The sequence below is a fragment of the Callospermophilus lateralis genome, chromosome 3 (assembly GCF_048772815.1).
Source record: "Callospermophilus lateralis isolate mCalLat2 chromosome 3, mCalLat2.hap1, whole genome shotgun sequence".
In the NCBI taxonomy this organism is placed as follows: domain Eukaryota; kingdom Metazoa; phylum Chordata; class Mammalia; order Rodentia; family Sciuridae; genus Callospermophilus; species Callospermophilus lateralis.
This window is the reverse complement of record NC_135307.1, coordinates 50,041,598-50,061,131: the sequence shown is the minus strand read 5'-3', so window position 1 is coordinate 50,061,131 and position 19,534 is coordinate 50,041,598. Positions and strand designations below refer to the sequence as shown.

The window sequence follows — 19,534 nt, the reverse complement described above, 5'->3', positions numbered from 1 at the left end:
AAATGTAATTCATGAACAATACAATCAGTCAATTAACATTCGTAATCTAATGTGTGGAAACAATGATGTACATGCATCTACTTTCAACAATATTCAATGGAATAGAATGCATTAAAGATTCTCATATACATGAATTTTAATATGTGGAACCAGACATACTGAATCCCTAACCTAAAAAATTAACTCAAGACAGATCAAGGGCCAGGTGCAGTGGCATATGCCTGTAATCCTAGTAGCTCAGAACAATGAGGCAGGAGGATTTCAAGTTCAAAGTTAGCCTCAGCCTCAGCAAAAGCAAGGTGCAAAGCAACTCAGTGAGATCCTGTCTCTAAGTAAAAATCACAAAATAGGGCTAGGGATGTGGCTCAGTGGCCAAGTGCCCCTGAGTTCAATCCCTGGTACCCCCCAAAACAAACAAACAAAAAAAGATAGATCAAAGATTTCAGTGTTAAAAGCAAAACCTTAAAAGTGAGAATTTCTGTATATCATAAAAAAATTAAAAGAAAAGGAAAATATATTTCATACTGGGACATTTGCAATACACATAATAAAGATAGCAACAAAAATATATAATGAAGGCTGGGGACGTGGCTCAGTAGTAGAATGTCTGCCTGACATGCAAGAAGCCCTAGGTTCAATCCCTAGCACCACAAATAAGTAAATAAAGATACACAACAGTTATTCCTGCTTTGTTACAGGCACATGTGAGTAAATAACCAAAAACAAACTTAAAAAAAAAAAAAAAAAAGACGACTATATAATAAAATAGGAAAAAACAAACTACTCAAAAAAATCTTGGCAAAAGATAAAGATTTTCAAGAACAACAAATATATACGGCTAATAAATGTACTGGGAGAGATCGTGAGGAAATTCAAATCAAGGCCATGATAAGATCCATTTTATAGCCACTCAAATGATAAAAATCAAGAACTACAACAGTAAGTGTTGGAGAGAACATGGATCAAATGGATCTGTAGGGTTTCTTATATAGCGCTGGGAGAAGTATAAAGCAATACAGATAATTTAGAAAAGAATTTGATGTTACCTTTTAAAAGTAAAACTTCCAAATGCTTTATAATCTAATAATCTCATACTTACATATATTCCCAAGAAAACTCTTACAAATATACAACAAGAGATGTGAATTAATAATAAACACAGCAGTACTGTTTATAATAGAAAAAGCCTGGGAAATAACCCAAATGTCCAGGGCCATAAAAGTACAGATAAAATTATAATATATATATGTATATATTTTTTTAATATTTATTTTTTAGTTGTAGTTGTACACAATACCTTTTTTTATTTTTATGTGGTGCTGAGGGTCGAACCCAGGGCCTCACCCAGGGCCTCACACATGCTAGGCAAGTGCTCTACCGTTAAGCCACAACCCCAGCCCAAAACTATAATATATTTTTTATAATGTGATATTCTACAGAAATAGTAAATAATAGTGAATCTTTTTTTTTTTTTTTTTTTTTGGTACTGGGGATGGAAACCAGGAGCCCTTACCACAGAGCTACATCCCCAGCCCTTTGTATTTTGAGACAGGGTCTCACTAAGTTGCTGAGGCTGGCCTTGAACTTCAATCCTCCTGCCTCAGACTCTGGAGTTGCTGGGAATACAGGCATGCACCACTGCATGCAGCATAGTATGAAGAATCTTAACATTCAAAATATGGATGTATCTTAACAACATAAGGTCAAAAACAAAGCTCAAAAGATGACATATGGCATGATATCAAGTAAAATTATACATCAATACTTTTAAAGGATATAATATGATGTCCCCCAAATTTTCAAAGGCGGGGAGTGAAATGAGGGAGGATTACCTAAATGTAAGTGACAATGTTTTGTTTTTGTTTTTGTTTTTTTTTAAAGAGAGAGAGAGAAATTTTAATATTTATTTTTCAGTTTTCGGCGGACACAACATCTTTGTTTGTATGTGGTGTTGAGGCTCAAACCCCAGGCCACACGCATGCCAAGCAAGCACGCTACCGCTCGAGCCACTACCCCAGCCCGACAATGTTTTTTATTCCAAGTTAAGTGATACATTCACAGATGTTGGAGAAGGTGGGGAGAGAAAAAGAATAAATAAATAAAGGTAGGGGTTTAATATTAGTGTATAATACTTCTATAAATAAATTCTTTAAAATTTTTATACATGAGGCTGGGGTTGTGGCTCAGACGTAGAGCACTTGCCTAGCATGTGTGAGGCACTGGGTTCAATCCTCAGCACCACATAAAAATAAAATAAAGGCATTGTGTCCACCTACAACTAAAAAAATAAATGCTTTTTTTAAAAAAATAAACAAAATAAAATTTTTATACAAAAAAAAGTTCCTCTGAATACATAGTTTCTGTTAGCCACACATTAACATGTGTTACCACCAAACTACAGCCTGTTTCCTTAAAAAAATAAATGTTTCTCATACTACTTGTTCAGACTCTAGTCAGAATGAACATTTTCTCTTAGTATATACTGCTTACTTACAGATTTAAAACTTCTCCACAAAAACAAGAGAATAGCTAAAAATCCAATAGCTGCACATATCACCAACTCCCACGGAAGGCCATAAGGATTAGGGCCTGGTCTCATATCTTCAGGCAATGCTTCCACAACCTTCAAGACAAAAAAAAAATTAAGTCCATAAACCTGCATTTTTGACAATAATTATTGATTACAAATATAGGTTCAAATGCATGTGTTCAACTCTATTAATATTCTTTTCACAAAATGGGCTGCCAGAGTAACACCAAACAGAAGATATCCAAAAACATTTTTCTGGCAACTTTCAACCATTATCACCAAGTGATGAAGAAAAGCATCACAGTGAGATGCAAAGATTTTCAAACTGGAGTGCAATAGAAATGCCTCAGACCTTTCAAGGATGAGAAATAGCAGCTGGAAAGGCAAAGAAAGAAGTTGAATGACTCAGATTCAGATGTTCCTTCCCTCATTTCATCCAGCTTAGGTTTTACCTGGTGAATATGCTGGATTCCACAAACTGAACATGCAAGTTTAAAAAAGCACTTTATTTTCAGTAGCATCCAAAATAATAAGATATTAGAACTAAATTCAACAAAAGAAGCTCACATTGAAAACTACAAAGCACTGTTGAAAGAAACTGAGATCTAAATAATGGAAAAATACCCTCTGTCTGTGGACTGGAAGACTTTATGTCAAAGACAGCAATACTTCCCAAAGTGATTTACAGATTCAAAGCAATCCCTATGAAAACTCCAACATCCTTTTTTTTTGCAGAAATGGACCAGCTGATCATAAAATTCATTTAGCAATGCAAGAAACCCTGAACATCCAAAATAATACTGATAAAGAAAAATAATATTGGCAGACTCATACTTCCCTACTCCAAAAATGTATTACAAAACCATAATAATTAAGATGATGTCAGAAAAATTTTAAAAGACAATATAATAACATAACTATGTAATACATAGACCAAAGGAACAGAAATTAGAGTACAGAAATAAGCCCTTAAATTCACAGCCAATTATTTTCAACAGCAATATCAAAACAAATCAATGTGGAAAGAACAGTCCTTTCAACAAATCATACTAGGATAAATCAATATTCAAATGCCAAGGAATGAATCTGGACTCAGACTTTATACATAAAAAATTAATTCAAAATGGATCAAAGATCTTAATGTGAAAGCTAAAACTCTTCGAAGGAAGCATAGATGTAAATCTTTGTGACTTGTTTTAAGCAATGGTTTCTTAGATATGACACCAAAACACAAGCAATCAAAGAAAAAATAAACAAGTTGAACTTAATCAAAATTTAAAATTTTAGTGCTTCAAAGAATACCATCAAGAAAAGACAATACATAGAATAAGAGAAAATATTTGCAAATCATGTATCTGAGAAGAGACTAGTATCTAAATAAATAAAGAACTCTTCCATGTATGTATTATATGTCAAAATCCATTCTGCTGTCATGTATGACTAAAAAAGAATTTTAAAATAAAAAAAATTTAAAAAGAACTCTTATGACTTAATAAAAACACAAATCATTTGCTTAAACAGACTAAAGATTGTATATATTTTAATAGCCAATAAGCACATGTAAAGATGTTCAATGTCATTATTTATTAGGGAATGCAAATCAAAGCCACAAGATACCACTGTATACTCCCCAGAGTAGCTATTTAAACACACACACATAAAAATGTTTTTTTTTTTTTTTAAGAGAGAGTGAGAGAGGAGAGAGAGAGAATTTTTTTAATATTTATTTTTTTTGTTCTCGGCGGACACAACATCTTTGTTTGTATGTGGTGCTGAGAATCGAACCCGGGCCGCACGCATGCCAGGTGAGCGCGCTACCACTTGAGCCACATCCCCAGCCCCATAAAAATGTTAAGAGTACAGAAAATTGGAACTCAAACTGCTCATGGGGATGTAAAAAGATGTAGCCTCTGTGGAATACAGTTTAACAGTTGCTCAAAGTCAAATGTGCCATGCACATGTCTATAATCCCATCAACTCAGGAAACTGAGGCAAGAGGATCACAAGTTCAAGCCAGCCTCAGTGATTTAACACGGCTCTAAGCAACTTAGTGAGATTCTGTCTCAAAAAATAAAAAGGATGTAGCTCAATGGTAAATTGTCCCTGGGTTAAATCCCCAGTACCTCCCACTTCCTAAAAAATGCTTTAAAAAAAAATAGAAAGAAAATTAAAATCAAAGAAATGTTGTGACTTCCTAACACCCAGGCCAGTGTGGTAAGAGTTGTGTCATTTAGCAAAAAAAAAAAAAAAAAAAAAATCATATGGATGGCCAAGTGTGATGGCACACACCTGTAATCCCAGTGACTTGGGAAGCTGAGGCAGGAGGATTTTGAGTTCAAAGCCAGCCTCTGCAAATTAGGGAGGCACTGAGCAACTTAGCAAGACCCTGTCTCAAAATAAAACATAAAAAGGGCTAGAGATGTGGCTCACTGGTTAAGTACCACTGGGGGGGGGGGGGCGGTGGGGGGATGGTCATCAGAGAAGAAAATCCTGCAGAACCTGACAGCCTCTCTCCATGTCTCTCTCCATTGGAGTCTTATTAAAAAAAAAAAAAAAAAGTATTGATTATTGTTGTTCTTAATGAAGAATGAGAAATATGTACAATCTGAAATTATCTCTCCTCCACAACTTCCTTATAAACCCCATCTTTGTAAATGAGTTAAACTGCCATAGCCAAAAACCTAGGAGTCATCTTAGGTTTCTCCTCTCTTTCCATCTAATCAAATCTAATCAGTAACCATATAATCCATAACCATTTTAACTTTTAGCTTCTAAATATCTCCCCATTCAGTACCCTGTTCTCTTATCCCTACCATTGTCACTTCTCCCTTAAAGCCTGTTTTGAGTTTTGTTTCACTGACATCTAACCTACATGCTACTATCAAGAAGCTATGTAAAGTCGAAACACTGAAAAGCCCTCAACAGCTCTCCAGCACCTTACAGTAGCACTTGGAACCTACTTATTTCCAGTAAGCATCATTGCACATCATGCCCTGAGTCCACTTTATACTCTAAGTAATACAGGTCTTACTTCTCTGCACACACCTGGCTGTTTTATGCCTCCTCCACTTTAACTATTTGCACAGCCTGGAAAGACTTTACTAACCAATTAAGAAAATGTTATCTTTCCCACCTCTCACTTTGTACACTTCAGTAAGCACTTCATCAGTTTCTACTTTGGAATAATTTTTTTGTCTTCTCTCCTTTAACAGACAGCATGTTGCTAAGGACCAGAAGTATGTATTAGTCCATTTAGAACCTCCATAGAGCTGACCTTGTCATTCATGAATGTATGCTAGATACACTAAGGTTGAATAAATGAACGAAAAGCATGGCAAGAATACTTTTAATTCACATAGGAAGAAAACAATCATAATTGCCTCAAGATTTTAAAAAGTCTTTTTTAAGAGGCTGGGGTGGTGGCTCAGGGTTGAGTGCTTGCCTAGCACATGTGAGGCCCTAGGTTCGATCCTCAGCATCACATAAAAATAAAGGTATTGTGTCCAACTACAACATATATATATATATAAAAAGACTATATATATATAGTCTTTTTAAAAACGTAATGCAGTTTTTTTGAAACAGAGAGACATAAATGCTCCTAAACATGACGGACACTTAAGGAGAAAAATCTCTGCAACCTGATTAGAAAGTGAACCTGAAAAAAAGTGAATTTTAACTGAGAATTTACTATGCCTAGACCTTTTACGTTAAGACACAGACAAGCAAAGAACAATCTCGCTTTATGGCAAAGCACCTCAAACGGGCATTCTATATTGAAAGACCGCAGAATTAGAATCCCAACTCCGGCGCAAGACAACGAGAAGTTTCATCACTAAATATAAAACTCATTTCAGAGGCTCGTTCCCCAAGGTTCTCACAGTCGGAAGAATCACTTGTCAATAATCCCTATTCAAAACAAATAACAAAACGGAACAGCTAATTCATTTGGGGAGTAGGGGTTAACGGTAACTACCCCTTTGCAAAGTCCAGCAGGGCGAATGCGTTCGTCACCTTCCTGATCTCCAGGTCCCCTGCTACTACACAAAACCCTTCCAAGCACCCTGACCTGACTACCGCCGGAGGCAGGATAGATCTGGCTTCAGAACCCCTGACAAGCGAGGCGCCAACCCCAACGCCAAAGTCAGGGGCTGCGCTCGCCCGCGGCCCCGCTACGCCAGGGCCACGTAACCCCGATCGCGCCCACTCACCCTGCGTACTTCTTCTAGGACCAGCCTCCAGTACCGCTGAGGGGCAGCCCTGGGCCCCTCCATCACGCCAACGTTGCTTTGGCTGTTGCCGCCGCAACGACGGCCTGCCCGGCCACGCCAAAAGAGGCGGCGGACACTCGGCGTTCGGTCCGGAACCCGAACCTGCACCCGGCGACGGAGCAGACCACTGCGAGCCGGCTGCGGGGGGGAGCCGCGGGCACGGGATCCCACAGGCCTCGTGCGCTCACGCTGCCTGCGGGGGGAGCCTGGACCCCTTCGCTAAACCGTACATTCTGAAACAGAGCAGGTTCAAGCCTGTCCCACTTCATCCCACGGCGCCTCCTCGACATGCCACCCACCCCTCAGTTTGGTTTCGGCCAGGCTGCCGCGGAGAGGCTGGGAGGCGCGGACCGCGGTAAACTTCCCCTCCTTCCTCGCGCGATGTTGGTAGACGTGTCCTGGTAGTTAGCTCTTAAAGGGACCGGCGCTCTACCTGGGGAAGCCAAGGGCCTTGGAAGTCAAGGGATCTGGGATTCGATCTCAGGCTCTGCGCTGGGGTGCGGGCCGCACAGGCCTGAAGACCAGGGCTGTGGCAGGGCCCTGGCTTCAGTTGCTGTGGCGGTAACTTCTCTCAGAGGCTTTTGGCGCAGCCCGGCGTGAGCGCGGCGCGCCCCCTCGACCCAGGGTCCGGGGCCAGCCCCAGTCCCAACTCCAACCCCAGCCCTCTCCTCCACTAGAGCCATCTGCACCCCACAGAAGCCCTTAAGGCGTCGTACCCCGGGGGACCCAGCTGGCCCAAGGAAACCCGCCGCCTCCTGCATTCCTGTCAGAAAATGGCCTGCAGTACTCGGCCAGGGTGCAATGCCAACCGTGTCTGGACTTTGGACTTTGGGCAGGAAAGCGTCTCGGGTCAGCAGTGGTCTGATCTGGGTTTAACCTCTCCTACACAAGAAAACATCTATAGGCTCTCCTTTGCCCTATGGAGGGTGCCAGGGGTTTGTCACTTCTCTCAGTGATCTAGGCGCTGGCAGATGGATCTGACTAAATCCAACCCGTGTAGACTTTGGCCCAAGACATGTTGTTTTCATCTGAGTAGAAGAGCTAAAAGTAGCAACTTGCCCTCTAAATTTAGGATCCTATTTTTAGGGAGGTTGAATAAAGTGCCCAGAGATGGATTTGTTTGTAGTAGGCAATTTAGGTTAATAGGTGTAAAGGATGACCCATTCCTAATACATAGGTCTCCATACCAGTATAATCTCATCAAATTCTGCCTAACTCAAGTCTGCAGGGAAGCAACCGAAAAAGGAACAGATACTTCTACCTGAACAAATCTCCCAAGAAAACACAATAGATGAACAAAATCTCAGAACCTTAGTAAAATTTCCCAGTGTAAGCTCTTGTAGAAATTTTTTTAAAGAGTCAAAGTTAACTGAATGTGATTTTCAAGAACTAAAATGTGGCCTAGTTTTCCAGAACTCAAATTGCTCTTTCTCTCCTTTCCCACATCATCCTGGGGAGTTTCAAGAACTTCTAGTATCAGAGAGTAGCAGAAATTGCTTAATAATTATTTTTAAGGTGTTACAAACCTTCCATACATGTTGTGTAGTGTGTATTGAAATTAAATTATGTGAGTAGCTTGTCAGAAACATCATATAAATTTATCTTCAGAATTTCAAAGACTCTTAGAACAATGTGTTTCTCAATTAGAACATTGTATTACTCCATTAAAATTCATTAATGAGTCTGGACATTTTCAGAGGCTCTAGAACATTTCCAACTTTAAGGACTTATAGATAATAATAATCCCTTTGTGCTCCCTAAATTAGTCTTATGCCCATTTCCAGTTTTCAATAATTAACCAATCCAAATAGTAAAAACAGACTAGGGACAAAAGAGTAAGTAAAATTCTAAAAAATAGAAAAAAAAAAAAATCTAATCTTCTTCCATAGCAAAAACACGTAAATCTTAGCAAACTCAATACAGAATTCCAAACCCAATTTCTTTTCTGTATGTTTAACTTACCTCTTCCTCCAGATCATTCAATTCCATTCCTTAAATGGCTCATGTTAAGATAACCTTAGATATAAATAAAGTTCTTCTAAGCACCTCATATCCTGGAGAAAGATTTCAGATTCTAATACATCCTGTACCCTTCTGTTTCCACACTGACCTATCCAGTTTTGACACTTGTGTGGTAAAGGGGTGCTATAGGTGGTGTTGTGACTACCAACCTATAATTCAATTTAATGGACCTCACAGCATATACTTTTTTTTTCTTAAATATCACACATTATTACCATCTTAAAACCTACAATTTGAAAGAAAAATTCTAATTTTACTAAGAACTAAATTATATAGTCTATTTATAAAGGGTATATATTTTCTATCAAGTAAAAGATATTCAAAAATTGTTCTCCAAAAGTAGCTATGGGCATATATATGACCTGCATTAAAGGAAATGGGCAACAAATATTTAATGTGTGTAACATCTACTAGGAAGTATCCAAAACCACTGGAAACATACTTAACAGTAACTTCCTCCACAAATTTGGAAACCCATTCCCCTGATGAGGGGCCCTGACAATGCTGTAAGTGCTAGTTACTCCCTCTTAATTAAACAGGCAGTGTCACAGGACATAAGATCTAGGCCTTTGGAAGAAAATCAAACAAAATTGTTGATCCACCTTGTCATTCTCTGTACTTGATGTAAGAGTTTTTCTAAGAAGAGTGAATCAGAAGCTACCTGTTGAACAAGAGCTGGGTCATTTCCATTGTTTCTTTGAACTATAAATCTAGATTGTTATTTAGGAGTACATAAATGTTAGAACTCTCATAGGTTCCTCATTTATAAAATAAAGGTAAAAAGTAGTGTTTATTGCTATTACCTGAACAATACAAAGAAAGTATGTTCTATACAAAATCTACCTGAAACTACCAGCAAATTGAAACAATTGCATAAACATTTAGGCAAGAAGAACCCTTTCACTTAAATTTAACTGTAAAATAACTCAAATTTTCCACTTACTATAGCTATTCAAATCTATATTATGATTGCTTAATAGATGCATTCAGATTGTTAGATTTCTAGATCTGACAGGAACTCTTCAGTAGATTTAGTGTAAAGATTATAAACTTAGGGGTGGGAATGTGGCTCAAGCCATAGCGTGCTCGCCTGGCATGCATGCGGCCTGGGTTGGATCCTCAGCACCACATACTGTCAAAGATGTTGTATCCACTGAGAACTAAAAAATAGATATTAAAAAAAAATTCTCTCTCTCTTAAAAAAAATATTTTAAAAAAGATTATAAACTTAAAGCCATATGGAAGCCAAAGAGTTGAAATAAAAGTAGGAAGAGTACATATCTACATAAGTAAGCAGTACTGCTTGAGCTTTATTACTGTATAAGAACAGGCCACAGTATAAAAATGTGGCTAGTGAGCCAAATACAATTCACAGAATATTTAGTCTGACTTGTATGGTATTTTCTTTCTTCAAATATTTGCCAGCATTACAAATTGGGATTTAAAAAATAAAAAACAGGGGCTGGGATTGTGGCTCAGCGATAGAGCGCTCACCTAGCACGGGTTTGATCCTCAGCACCCAGGTTTGATCCTCAGCACCACATAAAAATAAAGGCATTGTGTTGTGTCCATCTACACCTAAAAAGTAATTTAAAAAAAATTAAAAAAACAGGGATAGAATTGAATTCCTGTTATAACATGTAAAGCAATTTTTTTAAAGAGAGAGAGAGAATTTTAATATTTATTTTTTAGTTCTTGGCGGACACAACATCTTTGTTTTGTATGTGGTGCTGAGGATCGAACCGGGCTGCATGCATGCCAGGCAAGCGCGCTACTGCTTGAGCCACATCCCCAGCCCAGAAAGCTATTTTTGAGCTTGTGGTGGTTCATGCCTATAATCCCAGTTATTCAGGAGGGTGAGGCAGGAAAATAGAAAGTTCAAGGATAGCCTGGGCAACTTAGCAAGACCCTGTCTCAGAATATAAAAAAGCCTGGGGACATAGTTCAGTACCCCCTGACTTTAATCCAGGATACTGTTTAAAAAAAAATTTTTTTTTTAAAGTACTCTTGACTTTATCCCTATATACATTTTCAGCCTCACCCTATGCTCAATCAGACTGCATTGCTTATAGTTGTCAAAATTGTCATGCTCAGCTTGTGGTGCACACCATAATCCCAGCTACTCAGGAGGCTGAAGCAGAAGGATCATAAATTTCAGGCCAACCTTGGCAATTTAGCAATACCCTGTCTCAAAAATAAAAAAATAATAAGGGCTGAGGATATAGCTAGGTGATAAGGCATTCCTGAGTCCAGTCCCCAGAGTACTGGAGAGGGATTGGAGGATAGTGGGAGCCCTGTTCTCTCTCACTTCTGAACTTTTAAAAATACTCCTTCTCAGCTGGGTGTGGTGGCACACGCCTGTAATCCCCAGTGGCTCCAGAGGCTGAGGCAGGAAGATTGTGAGTTCAAAGCTGGCCGCAACAAAAAGTGAGGCACTAAGCAATTCATTGAGAATAGACTCTAAATAAAATTTAAAATAGGGCTAGGGATGTGGCTCAGTAGTCCGGTGCCCCTGAGTTCAATCCTCGATATCCCCACTCCCCAAATAATACTTCTTCTCAACCTAGAATGCCCATCCTTTCAAATTTGGCTAACTCTACTCTTCATTCAAGATCAGCTCAAATGATCTATTCTGAGATACCTTCCTAGTCTCCTCCTTCCTACCTTCTCTACCTACTAATCCCTATCAATCTACTAGGTAGGTAGGCAGGTAGGTAGATAATTAGATAGCACACTATGGCTATTACAACACTGTATTATTGTTTTCCTTATCTGTGTCCTCTAACTAGAATGAATTCTTTGAACACAACCACTGTTAAATTTCTTCTTATAAATGAGATGATAAAAATGCTTCCTAAATTATATGCAATACTAAGATTTGTAATAAATAAAAAAAAGGGAACAGAATTTGAGATATTAGTTACAGGTTGGTGAAATTTTAAGATATTAGTTGCTTTTATACTCTCATTTTATAACATTTGGAGGTCACAACTATCATTTGGATAATAATAATGTGCTTAAAATTATTTTTAGTTAGTAGTGTTCTGATTTAACTCATTTAGTGTAATTTCCCATAATTTGAAAAAAAGAAAGGGAGGAAAAAAAGTCAAGATCAGCAAAGCTTAAGAAATGTTTTTTAAAAATCCTTAACAGCATCTTTGCAACAAAACCATTAAATAAAGAGGACTCTTACATGTAATATTGTATGTAAAAATAGACATTATATAAAGTTTATATAAGAAAGATTCACTAAAACATTTCAAATTGAAACTAAAGAAACAGTTGAAAATATTAAGAAAATATAAAGCTGGTCCTTTGAAAAAATAAATAAAATTGAAAACCTTTAGCCACTCTAATGAAAAGAAGGAGGTATAAAATTCAAATTACTAAAATTTGTGATGAAAAAGGAAATATCACAACAGACATGATTGAAATACAGAAGACAGAAACTATTTTGAAAATTTATACCCAGTAAAATAGAAAACCTCGAAGACACTGACAAATTTCTAAAGGCATATGATCAACCCAAACTGAATCAAGAGGCTATACGCAATTTAAACAGATCAATTTCAAGCAAAGAAATAGAAGATGCCATCAGAAGCCTACCAACCAAGAAAAGCCCAGGACCAGAAGGATTCATAGCTGAATTCTACAAGACCTACAAGGAAGAACTAATACCAATACTCTTAAAATTATTCCGTGAAATAGAAAAGGAAGGAACACTTCCAAACTCATTTTACGAAGCCAGTATCATCCTGATACCGAAACCTGGCAGAGACACATCAAGGAAAGAAAATTTCAGACCAATATCCCTGATGAACATCGACACAAAAAATATCAATAAAATTCTGGCAAATTGCATACAAAAACATATTTTAAAAAATAGTGCACCATGATCAAGTGGGGTTCATTCCAGGGATGCAAGTTTGGTTCAATATATGGAAATCAATAGATGTAATTCATCACATCAGTAGACTTAAAGATAAGAATCAAATGATATCAGTTGATGCAGAGAAAGCATTTGACAAAATATTGAAAGGGTAAAGTTTCTAAGCTGCAAAGCCTGAATTAAAATATAAAAGACTGGGCATTGAAAAGTTTTTAAGTTGCAAAGCCTGAATTAAAAAGTGAAAGACTAGGTATTGTTAAATTCCTCTGCTACACCCAGAACCTGAAATTCCTGAGATAGTTAAGACAACACCCTACTGGCCATTTAGCCTAGGGCCCTGTGCAGTTTGTCACGTAAGCATACAGGGCCCGAACCAATCAGTTTGAATGTGTACCCCCCCCCTTAGGAGTGACCAATCACCCCCGCCCAATCTGTTCCCGCCAATAAATGTACTAATCATGTATTAATCAATTTTCCCAGGCCTCATGATGATTTGTTCTGATGTATGCAAAGTCCCCCGCCCTCCCCAAAAAAGTGTACTTAAGCATTGTTCAACCCCTGCTCTGGGCTCTGGGCTGCTCTATCCTCCTGAGTGAGCCTGGAGCCTCAGCACAATCCTCAATAAAAATCCCCTTATGCTTATTGCATGAAGCCTGTCTCTTGTGGTCTCTTCCTCCTGTCTCTTGTGGTCTCTTCCTCCAACATTTCGCAGATCCCTTACAATATAGCACCCTTTCATGTGCAAAACACTAGAAAAACTAGGGATAGTAGGAATATACCTCAACATTGTAAAAGCTATCTATGCTAAACCCAAGGCCAACATCATTCTAAATGAAGAAAAATTGGAAGCATTCCCTCTAAAAACTGAAACAATACAGGAAATCTTCTTTCACCACTTCAATTTAACATAATCCTTGAAACTCTAGACAGAGCAATTAGATAGATGAAGGATATTAAAGGGATACAAATGGGGAAAGAAGAACTATAATTATTTGCTGACAACACGATTCTATACTTAGAGGATCCAAAAAACTCCACCAGAAAACTTCTAAAATTAATGAATTCAGCAAAGTAGGCAGGATATAAAATCAATACCTATAAATCAAATGCATTTCTATACATTTGTGGATGAATTCTCTGAAAGAGAAATCCTCTGAAAACTACCCCATTCACAATAGCCTAAAAAAAAAAAAACCTGGGGGCTGGGGATGTGGCTCAAGCAGTAGCATACTCGCCTGGCATGCGTGCGGCCTGGGTTCGATCCTCAGCACCACATACAAAGATGTTGTGTCCGCCGAGAACTAAAAGATAAATATTAAAAAAAAAATCTCTCTCTCTCTCTCTCTCACTCTCTCTCTCTTAAAAAAAAAATTGGGGGCTGGGATTATGGCTCAGTGGTAGAGCGCTTGCCTCACATGTGTGAGGCGAGGCTCTGGGTTCAATTCTCAGCACCACATATAAATAAATGAATAAAATAAAGGTCCATCAACACTAAAAAAAATTTTAAAAATTGGGGAATCAATTTAACAAAAAAGATGAAAGACCTCTATAATGAAAACTGCAGAACACTAAAGAAAGATTTTGAAGAAGACCTTAGAAATGGAAAAATCTCCCATGCTCTTGGATAGGAAAAATTAATATTATCAAAATGGCCATAGTACCCAAAGTGCTATACAGATTCAATGCGATTCCAATTAAAATCCCAATGTCATTCCTTATAGAAATAGAAAAAGCAACCATGAAATTCATTTGGAAAAATAAGAGACCCAGAATAGACAAAGCAATCCTTAGCAAGAAGAGTGAAGCAGGAGGCATCATAATACCAGACCTTAAACTATACTACAAAGCTATAGTAATAAAAATGGCATGGTATTGGCACCAAAATAGACATGTAGACCAATGGTACATAATAGAAGACACAGTGTCATACCCACATAAATACAGATATCTCGATATCTCATACTAGATAAAGGCACCAAAAAATGTTAATCCCAAAAGAAATGTTAATGAACAGTCACATCAGATTTGAAGATAGCCCATTCCAAAGAAGTGTTAAGGAGGGGCTGGGGATATGGCTCTTGCAGTAGCACTCTCGCCTGGCATGCATAAACTGGAGGCTACAAAAGAGATTCTTAGGCAGGAATGCCTGATAACTATCAAAAGGAACTGCCAGAGTAGAGCTATTTCTAACCTACACAGATAGGCTTAGTGTTTGCTAGAATGGTTATCCAGCCCTAAGTAACAGAATTAAAGATTTCTCTATTAGACCCAGAGGTCATACTAGTAAAAGGATTTTGCAAGATCAGATGACATTAAATTATTAAACTGTATCTCAAGGGGAAGGACATCTGTAACCCTAAAAGTTAAATGTTGTGTTTACATCCCTGACAATTCTGGCAATGTGACAAATATCCTTAAAGATTGACATGCTCAGATAGAAGCTATGTCCTCACCAACTTTGTCATGGCACAGCAGATCTCTCCTGCTATTTGTAGATAAACAACTTAGCACGGTGGGAATGTGCCTAGGAGTGCTCTCTGGGTTTTTCCAAGGACAAAGGTGATGTCCCTTCCTTGGACAGGCTTTGCTCTGAGGTAGAGGCTGGTTTTTCAGTACTTCCTGGTGGAAAACATTGTTAGTCTCTGTCTTTGTCATCATACTCATTGGCATATTCCTGTACTGTGGCATTTATTGCTGCATCAATCTGGTTCCAGTACTAATGAATTCTTGTTTCTTTTGTAGACCACCCATCCACTCAAATGGCCCTCCAGCCTATTACTTCTCAATTGGACTTCAATCATGGACCACTCCATAGACCAGATTTTTAAAGGGGGACTCCAAACTGCTTGCCCAACATCCTCCCCTTTTCAGCTTGAAGAAGCCAAAATGATCTTCGCACCCTTTCCTTACAGTAGTAAGGAGTTCCCAAAATTAGAGGGGTGAATGAAGCCAGATTTAAAATTAGGTAGTCAGTGTAGTTAGCTAAATCAGGTCTAATATGGAGTGAAATCTAAAATGGAAGGCATGCTGAGAATGAATTCCAAGAAATGCAGGACAACTCAAGGAATGTTAATGAAGTACCAAGAAAAGCCCTAGGCCCAAAGTCCATCCCAAAGAAATGTTAATGAACAGCCCCAGCAGATTTGAAGATAGCCCATCCCAAAAAAAAGTGTTAATGAAGTCCTTCCTGCCCAGATTATTTTTTTGGCCCACCTGTGTCCCACCTACATTCCATCACTAAAAGAACTATAAAAAAGGGAAACAACCGTACTTCCACGGATTCCACCTCTTGGGTCCCCTTCTTCCTCCTGGAGAAGTCTTTTCTGCCATCCTTAATAAACTTCTATTTTCCACTCTAAACTTCCCTCGGCGTTCTTCTCTGGTGTTATACTTCAACACTGGAGAAGCAAGGACTCAACACCGGTCAACAGTGGTAACATCACCATGCACAAAACTCAACTCAAAGTGGATCAAGGACCTAGGAGACCCTGCACCTAATATAGGAAAAAGTAGGCCCATCATCACATCAGATTAGGCCCCAACTCCCTTAACAAGATTCCTAAAGCACAAGAAAAAAAAATCAAGAATTGATAAATGGGATGTACTCAAACTAAAAAGCTTCTTCTCTCAAAAAAAAAAAAAAATGCACACAGAGATCCTACATTTGGGGAGCAAATTTTTGCCACACACAAGTCACATAGAGCACTAATCTCCATGATATTTAAAAAATCCAAAAAATTTGAATTTTTTAATATTTATTTTTTAGACATAACATCTTAACATCTTTGTTTGTACGTGGCTCTGAGAATCGAATCTGGGCCGCACGCATACCAGGCGAGCGCGCTACCACTTGAGCCACATCCCCAGCCCCAATCCAAAAAACTTAACACCAAAAAAAAAAACCAAATCAATAAATGGGTTAAGGAGCTGCATAGAAAAACTTATCAGAAGAAGATATGCATTCTATCAACAAATATATGAAAAAATGTTCAACATTTCTAGTAATGGAAAACCAGCCTCTACCTCAAAGCAAAGCCTGTCCATGGAAGGGACATCACCTTTGTCCTTGGAAAGACCCACAGAGCACTCCTAGGCACATTCCCACCCTGCTAAATTGTTTATCTACAAATAACTGGAGAGATCTGCTGTGCCAGGTGTCCCTGACTCAGTCAGGCTAGGTGGGGATCCATAGCAGCCACCAATCAGCATGAGACAGGGAAATACCTGGGATGCCAGATGACCCTCCCAGTAGTTTATGGTGGTTGATAACATGTTGGGAAACCATGTAGTTCAGCATGTACACCCCTCTTGGCTTAAACCAATCAGTTCAAATGAATACCCCTTTTGTACTGACCAATCTCCCTTACCCAACTTGTTCCTGCCAGTGAATGTGCTAATCATGTTTTAGAGTTGTTATTTGATTTTCCCACGGTGTGTGATGATTTGCTAAGAGATGCTATGATGTATGTGAAGTCCCTGCCTTCCCCAAAGAATGTATAAAACTGCTACAAACCCTGGGCTCGGGGCCTCTCAGCGTCACCAGTTGCTGTGTGTGCACGCAGAGGACTGAGGTAGCTCGCAATAAACACCTCTTTGCTGTTTACATGGATTTTGGTCTCTGGTGGTCTTTTGGGGGGTCCCGAATTGGAGCATAACAGTAATTAGAGAAATGCAAATCAAAACTACTCTAAGATTTCATCTCACACCAATCAGAATGGCAGTTATCAAGAATACAGACAACAATAAATGTTGGTGAGGATGTGAGGGAAAGGCATACTCAAACATTGCTGGTTGGACTGCAAATTGGTGCAACCACTCTGGAAAGCAGTATGGAGATTCCATAGAAAACTTGGAATGGAACCACCATTTGACCCAGCTATCCCACTCCTTGGTCTATATCCAAAGGACTTAAAATCAGCATACTATAGTAACACAGCCACATTAATGTTCATAACAACTCAATTTACCATAGCTAAACTGTGGAAGCAACCTAAATGCCTTTCAATAGATGAATGGATAAAGAAACTGAGAAAGAAAGATAGACAGATAGATATATCTATGTATACACACACACACACACACACACACACACACACACACATATATATATATATATATATATATATACACATATACATACACACACACAATGGAAGCAACCTAAATGCCCTTCAATAGATGAATGGATAAAGAAACTGAGAAAGAAAGATAGACAGATAGATAGATAGATCTATGTATATATATATATACACACACACACACACACACATATATATATATATATGTATGTATATACACACACATACATACACACACAATGGAATATTACTCAGCATTAAAACAATCAAATAATTATGGCATTTGCAGGTAAATGGATTGAGTTGGAGAATATCATGCTAAATGAAGTAAGTCAATCCCAACAACCAAAGGTCAAATATTCTCTCTAATAAGTAGATGCTGATACAGAATGGGAGGAGGACATGGGAAGAATGGAGGAACTTTGGGCAAAGGAGAGCAAGGGAAGGGATGGAACATGGGGGCAGGAAAGATGGTAGAATGAGATGGACATCATTTCCCTAGGTACATGTGTGACTGGACTTATACTGTGACACTACAATGTGTACAACCAGAGAAATGAAAAGTTGTGCTGCAATTGTGTATAATAAATCAAAATGCATTCTGCTGTCATTTTTACCTAGTTAAAATAAATTAATTTTAAAAAAGAAAGATTGAAAAAACATTTTGAAGCTGCTCTAATATTTAGTAAAATAGATTAAATTATTTTGAAAGATTTAAAAGGCCAACTTACCCTTTCTGTAAGAATTATAACCAGTGAAAGTGCAGAATTCACGAACTCATAAACATTAATTTGAAATATGTATTTCAGAATCTGAAACTCAGTAGCATTTCCTGTGGAGTTATAAATAAAAATATTAATATTTGACATATAAGTGCTGATCCTAATTTGTTCCTTAACTGAGAAATTAGAAAATAATAGCCTGTTTCTTACCATTTAGAGGAATGTAATTTTGAGAAGACAAAGAGCTATCAGTTAAAACCATCTGGCTGTTTAACAGGGGATTTTCCATGGATCTGTCTATTTCCACCTGAGCAGACCCTTCAAAGCCCACTGATGGTTTTGATTTTTCATCATTTTTAGAAGATGAGGTTTCAAAAAATACTTCTTCATGAATTTTCATAGGTAACTTTATTTGAGCGATCATATCTGCAAACAAATACAAAGAAATGTCTTTTTAGAAATACCTACATTGTTGTGGGCTTCCCTTTTATTTTCTAGGAGGTCATTCTTTGAACCTTTGTGATCATTGTGACAATTTGTTTGATAAATAATGCATTAAAACATAAATTTGTAGTCTGTATATTAATGCCTGTTGCTGATGTAACAAACTATCACAAACTTGGTGGCTTAAGTAATACAAATTTTCTCTCTCAGAGTACAAGAGGTCAGAAGGTATTGGCAGGGCTACATTCTTCCAGTAGCTCTCTCTAAAAGAGAATCATTTTCCTTGCCTTTTCTGTCTTCTAGAAGCCTCCAGCATTCCTTCGTTCACAGCACCATTCACTTTCAAAGCCAGCAGAATCCATCCTCTAATCTGTCTCTCTTATTTTGACCCTCCTGCCTCATTCCTGTGATTATTTTGGGCCCATAAAATATAATCTCTTGGGCTGGGCTGGTGGCTCAGTGGTAGAGTGCTCACCCACCATGCATGAAGCACTGGGTTCGATCCTCCGTACCACATAAAAAAAAAAAAAAAAAAAAAAACAACCTAATGAATCCACCTAAAACTAAAGATACATAAA

At 38.1% G+C, this 19,534-nt stretch overlaps 1 protein-coding gene across 10 annotated transcripts in view; it reads right to left on the bottom strand.

Moving 5' to 3' along the window:
* Nucleotides 1–19,534, bottom strand: part of Mia2 (MIA SH3 domain ER export factor 2) — a 98,331-nt gene that overhangs the window by 60,685 nt on the left and 18,112 nt on the right. For 4 of the 10 annotated variants that reach the window (XM_076848241.1, XM_076848247.1, XM_076848243.1 and 1 more), the window contains exons 1-2: nt 6,742–7,067; nt 2,495–2,623 (exon numbers count right to left, since the gene is read on the bottom strand). In XM_076848241.1, coding sequence (XP_076704356.1) covers nt 2,495–2,623; nt 6,742–6,804 — 192 coding nt within the window. In that variant the 5' untranslated portion in view covers nt 6,805–7,067. Of the gene's footprint in view, nt 1–2,494; nt 2,624–6,741; nt 7,068–7,100; nt 7,159–8,763; nt 8,883–18,521; nt 18,623–18,722; nt 18,939–19,534 lie in introns of those variants that run through there. The other 6 variants (XM_076848242.1, XM_076848248.1, XM_076848245.1 and 3 more) reach the window with 3 other exon arrangements.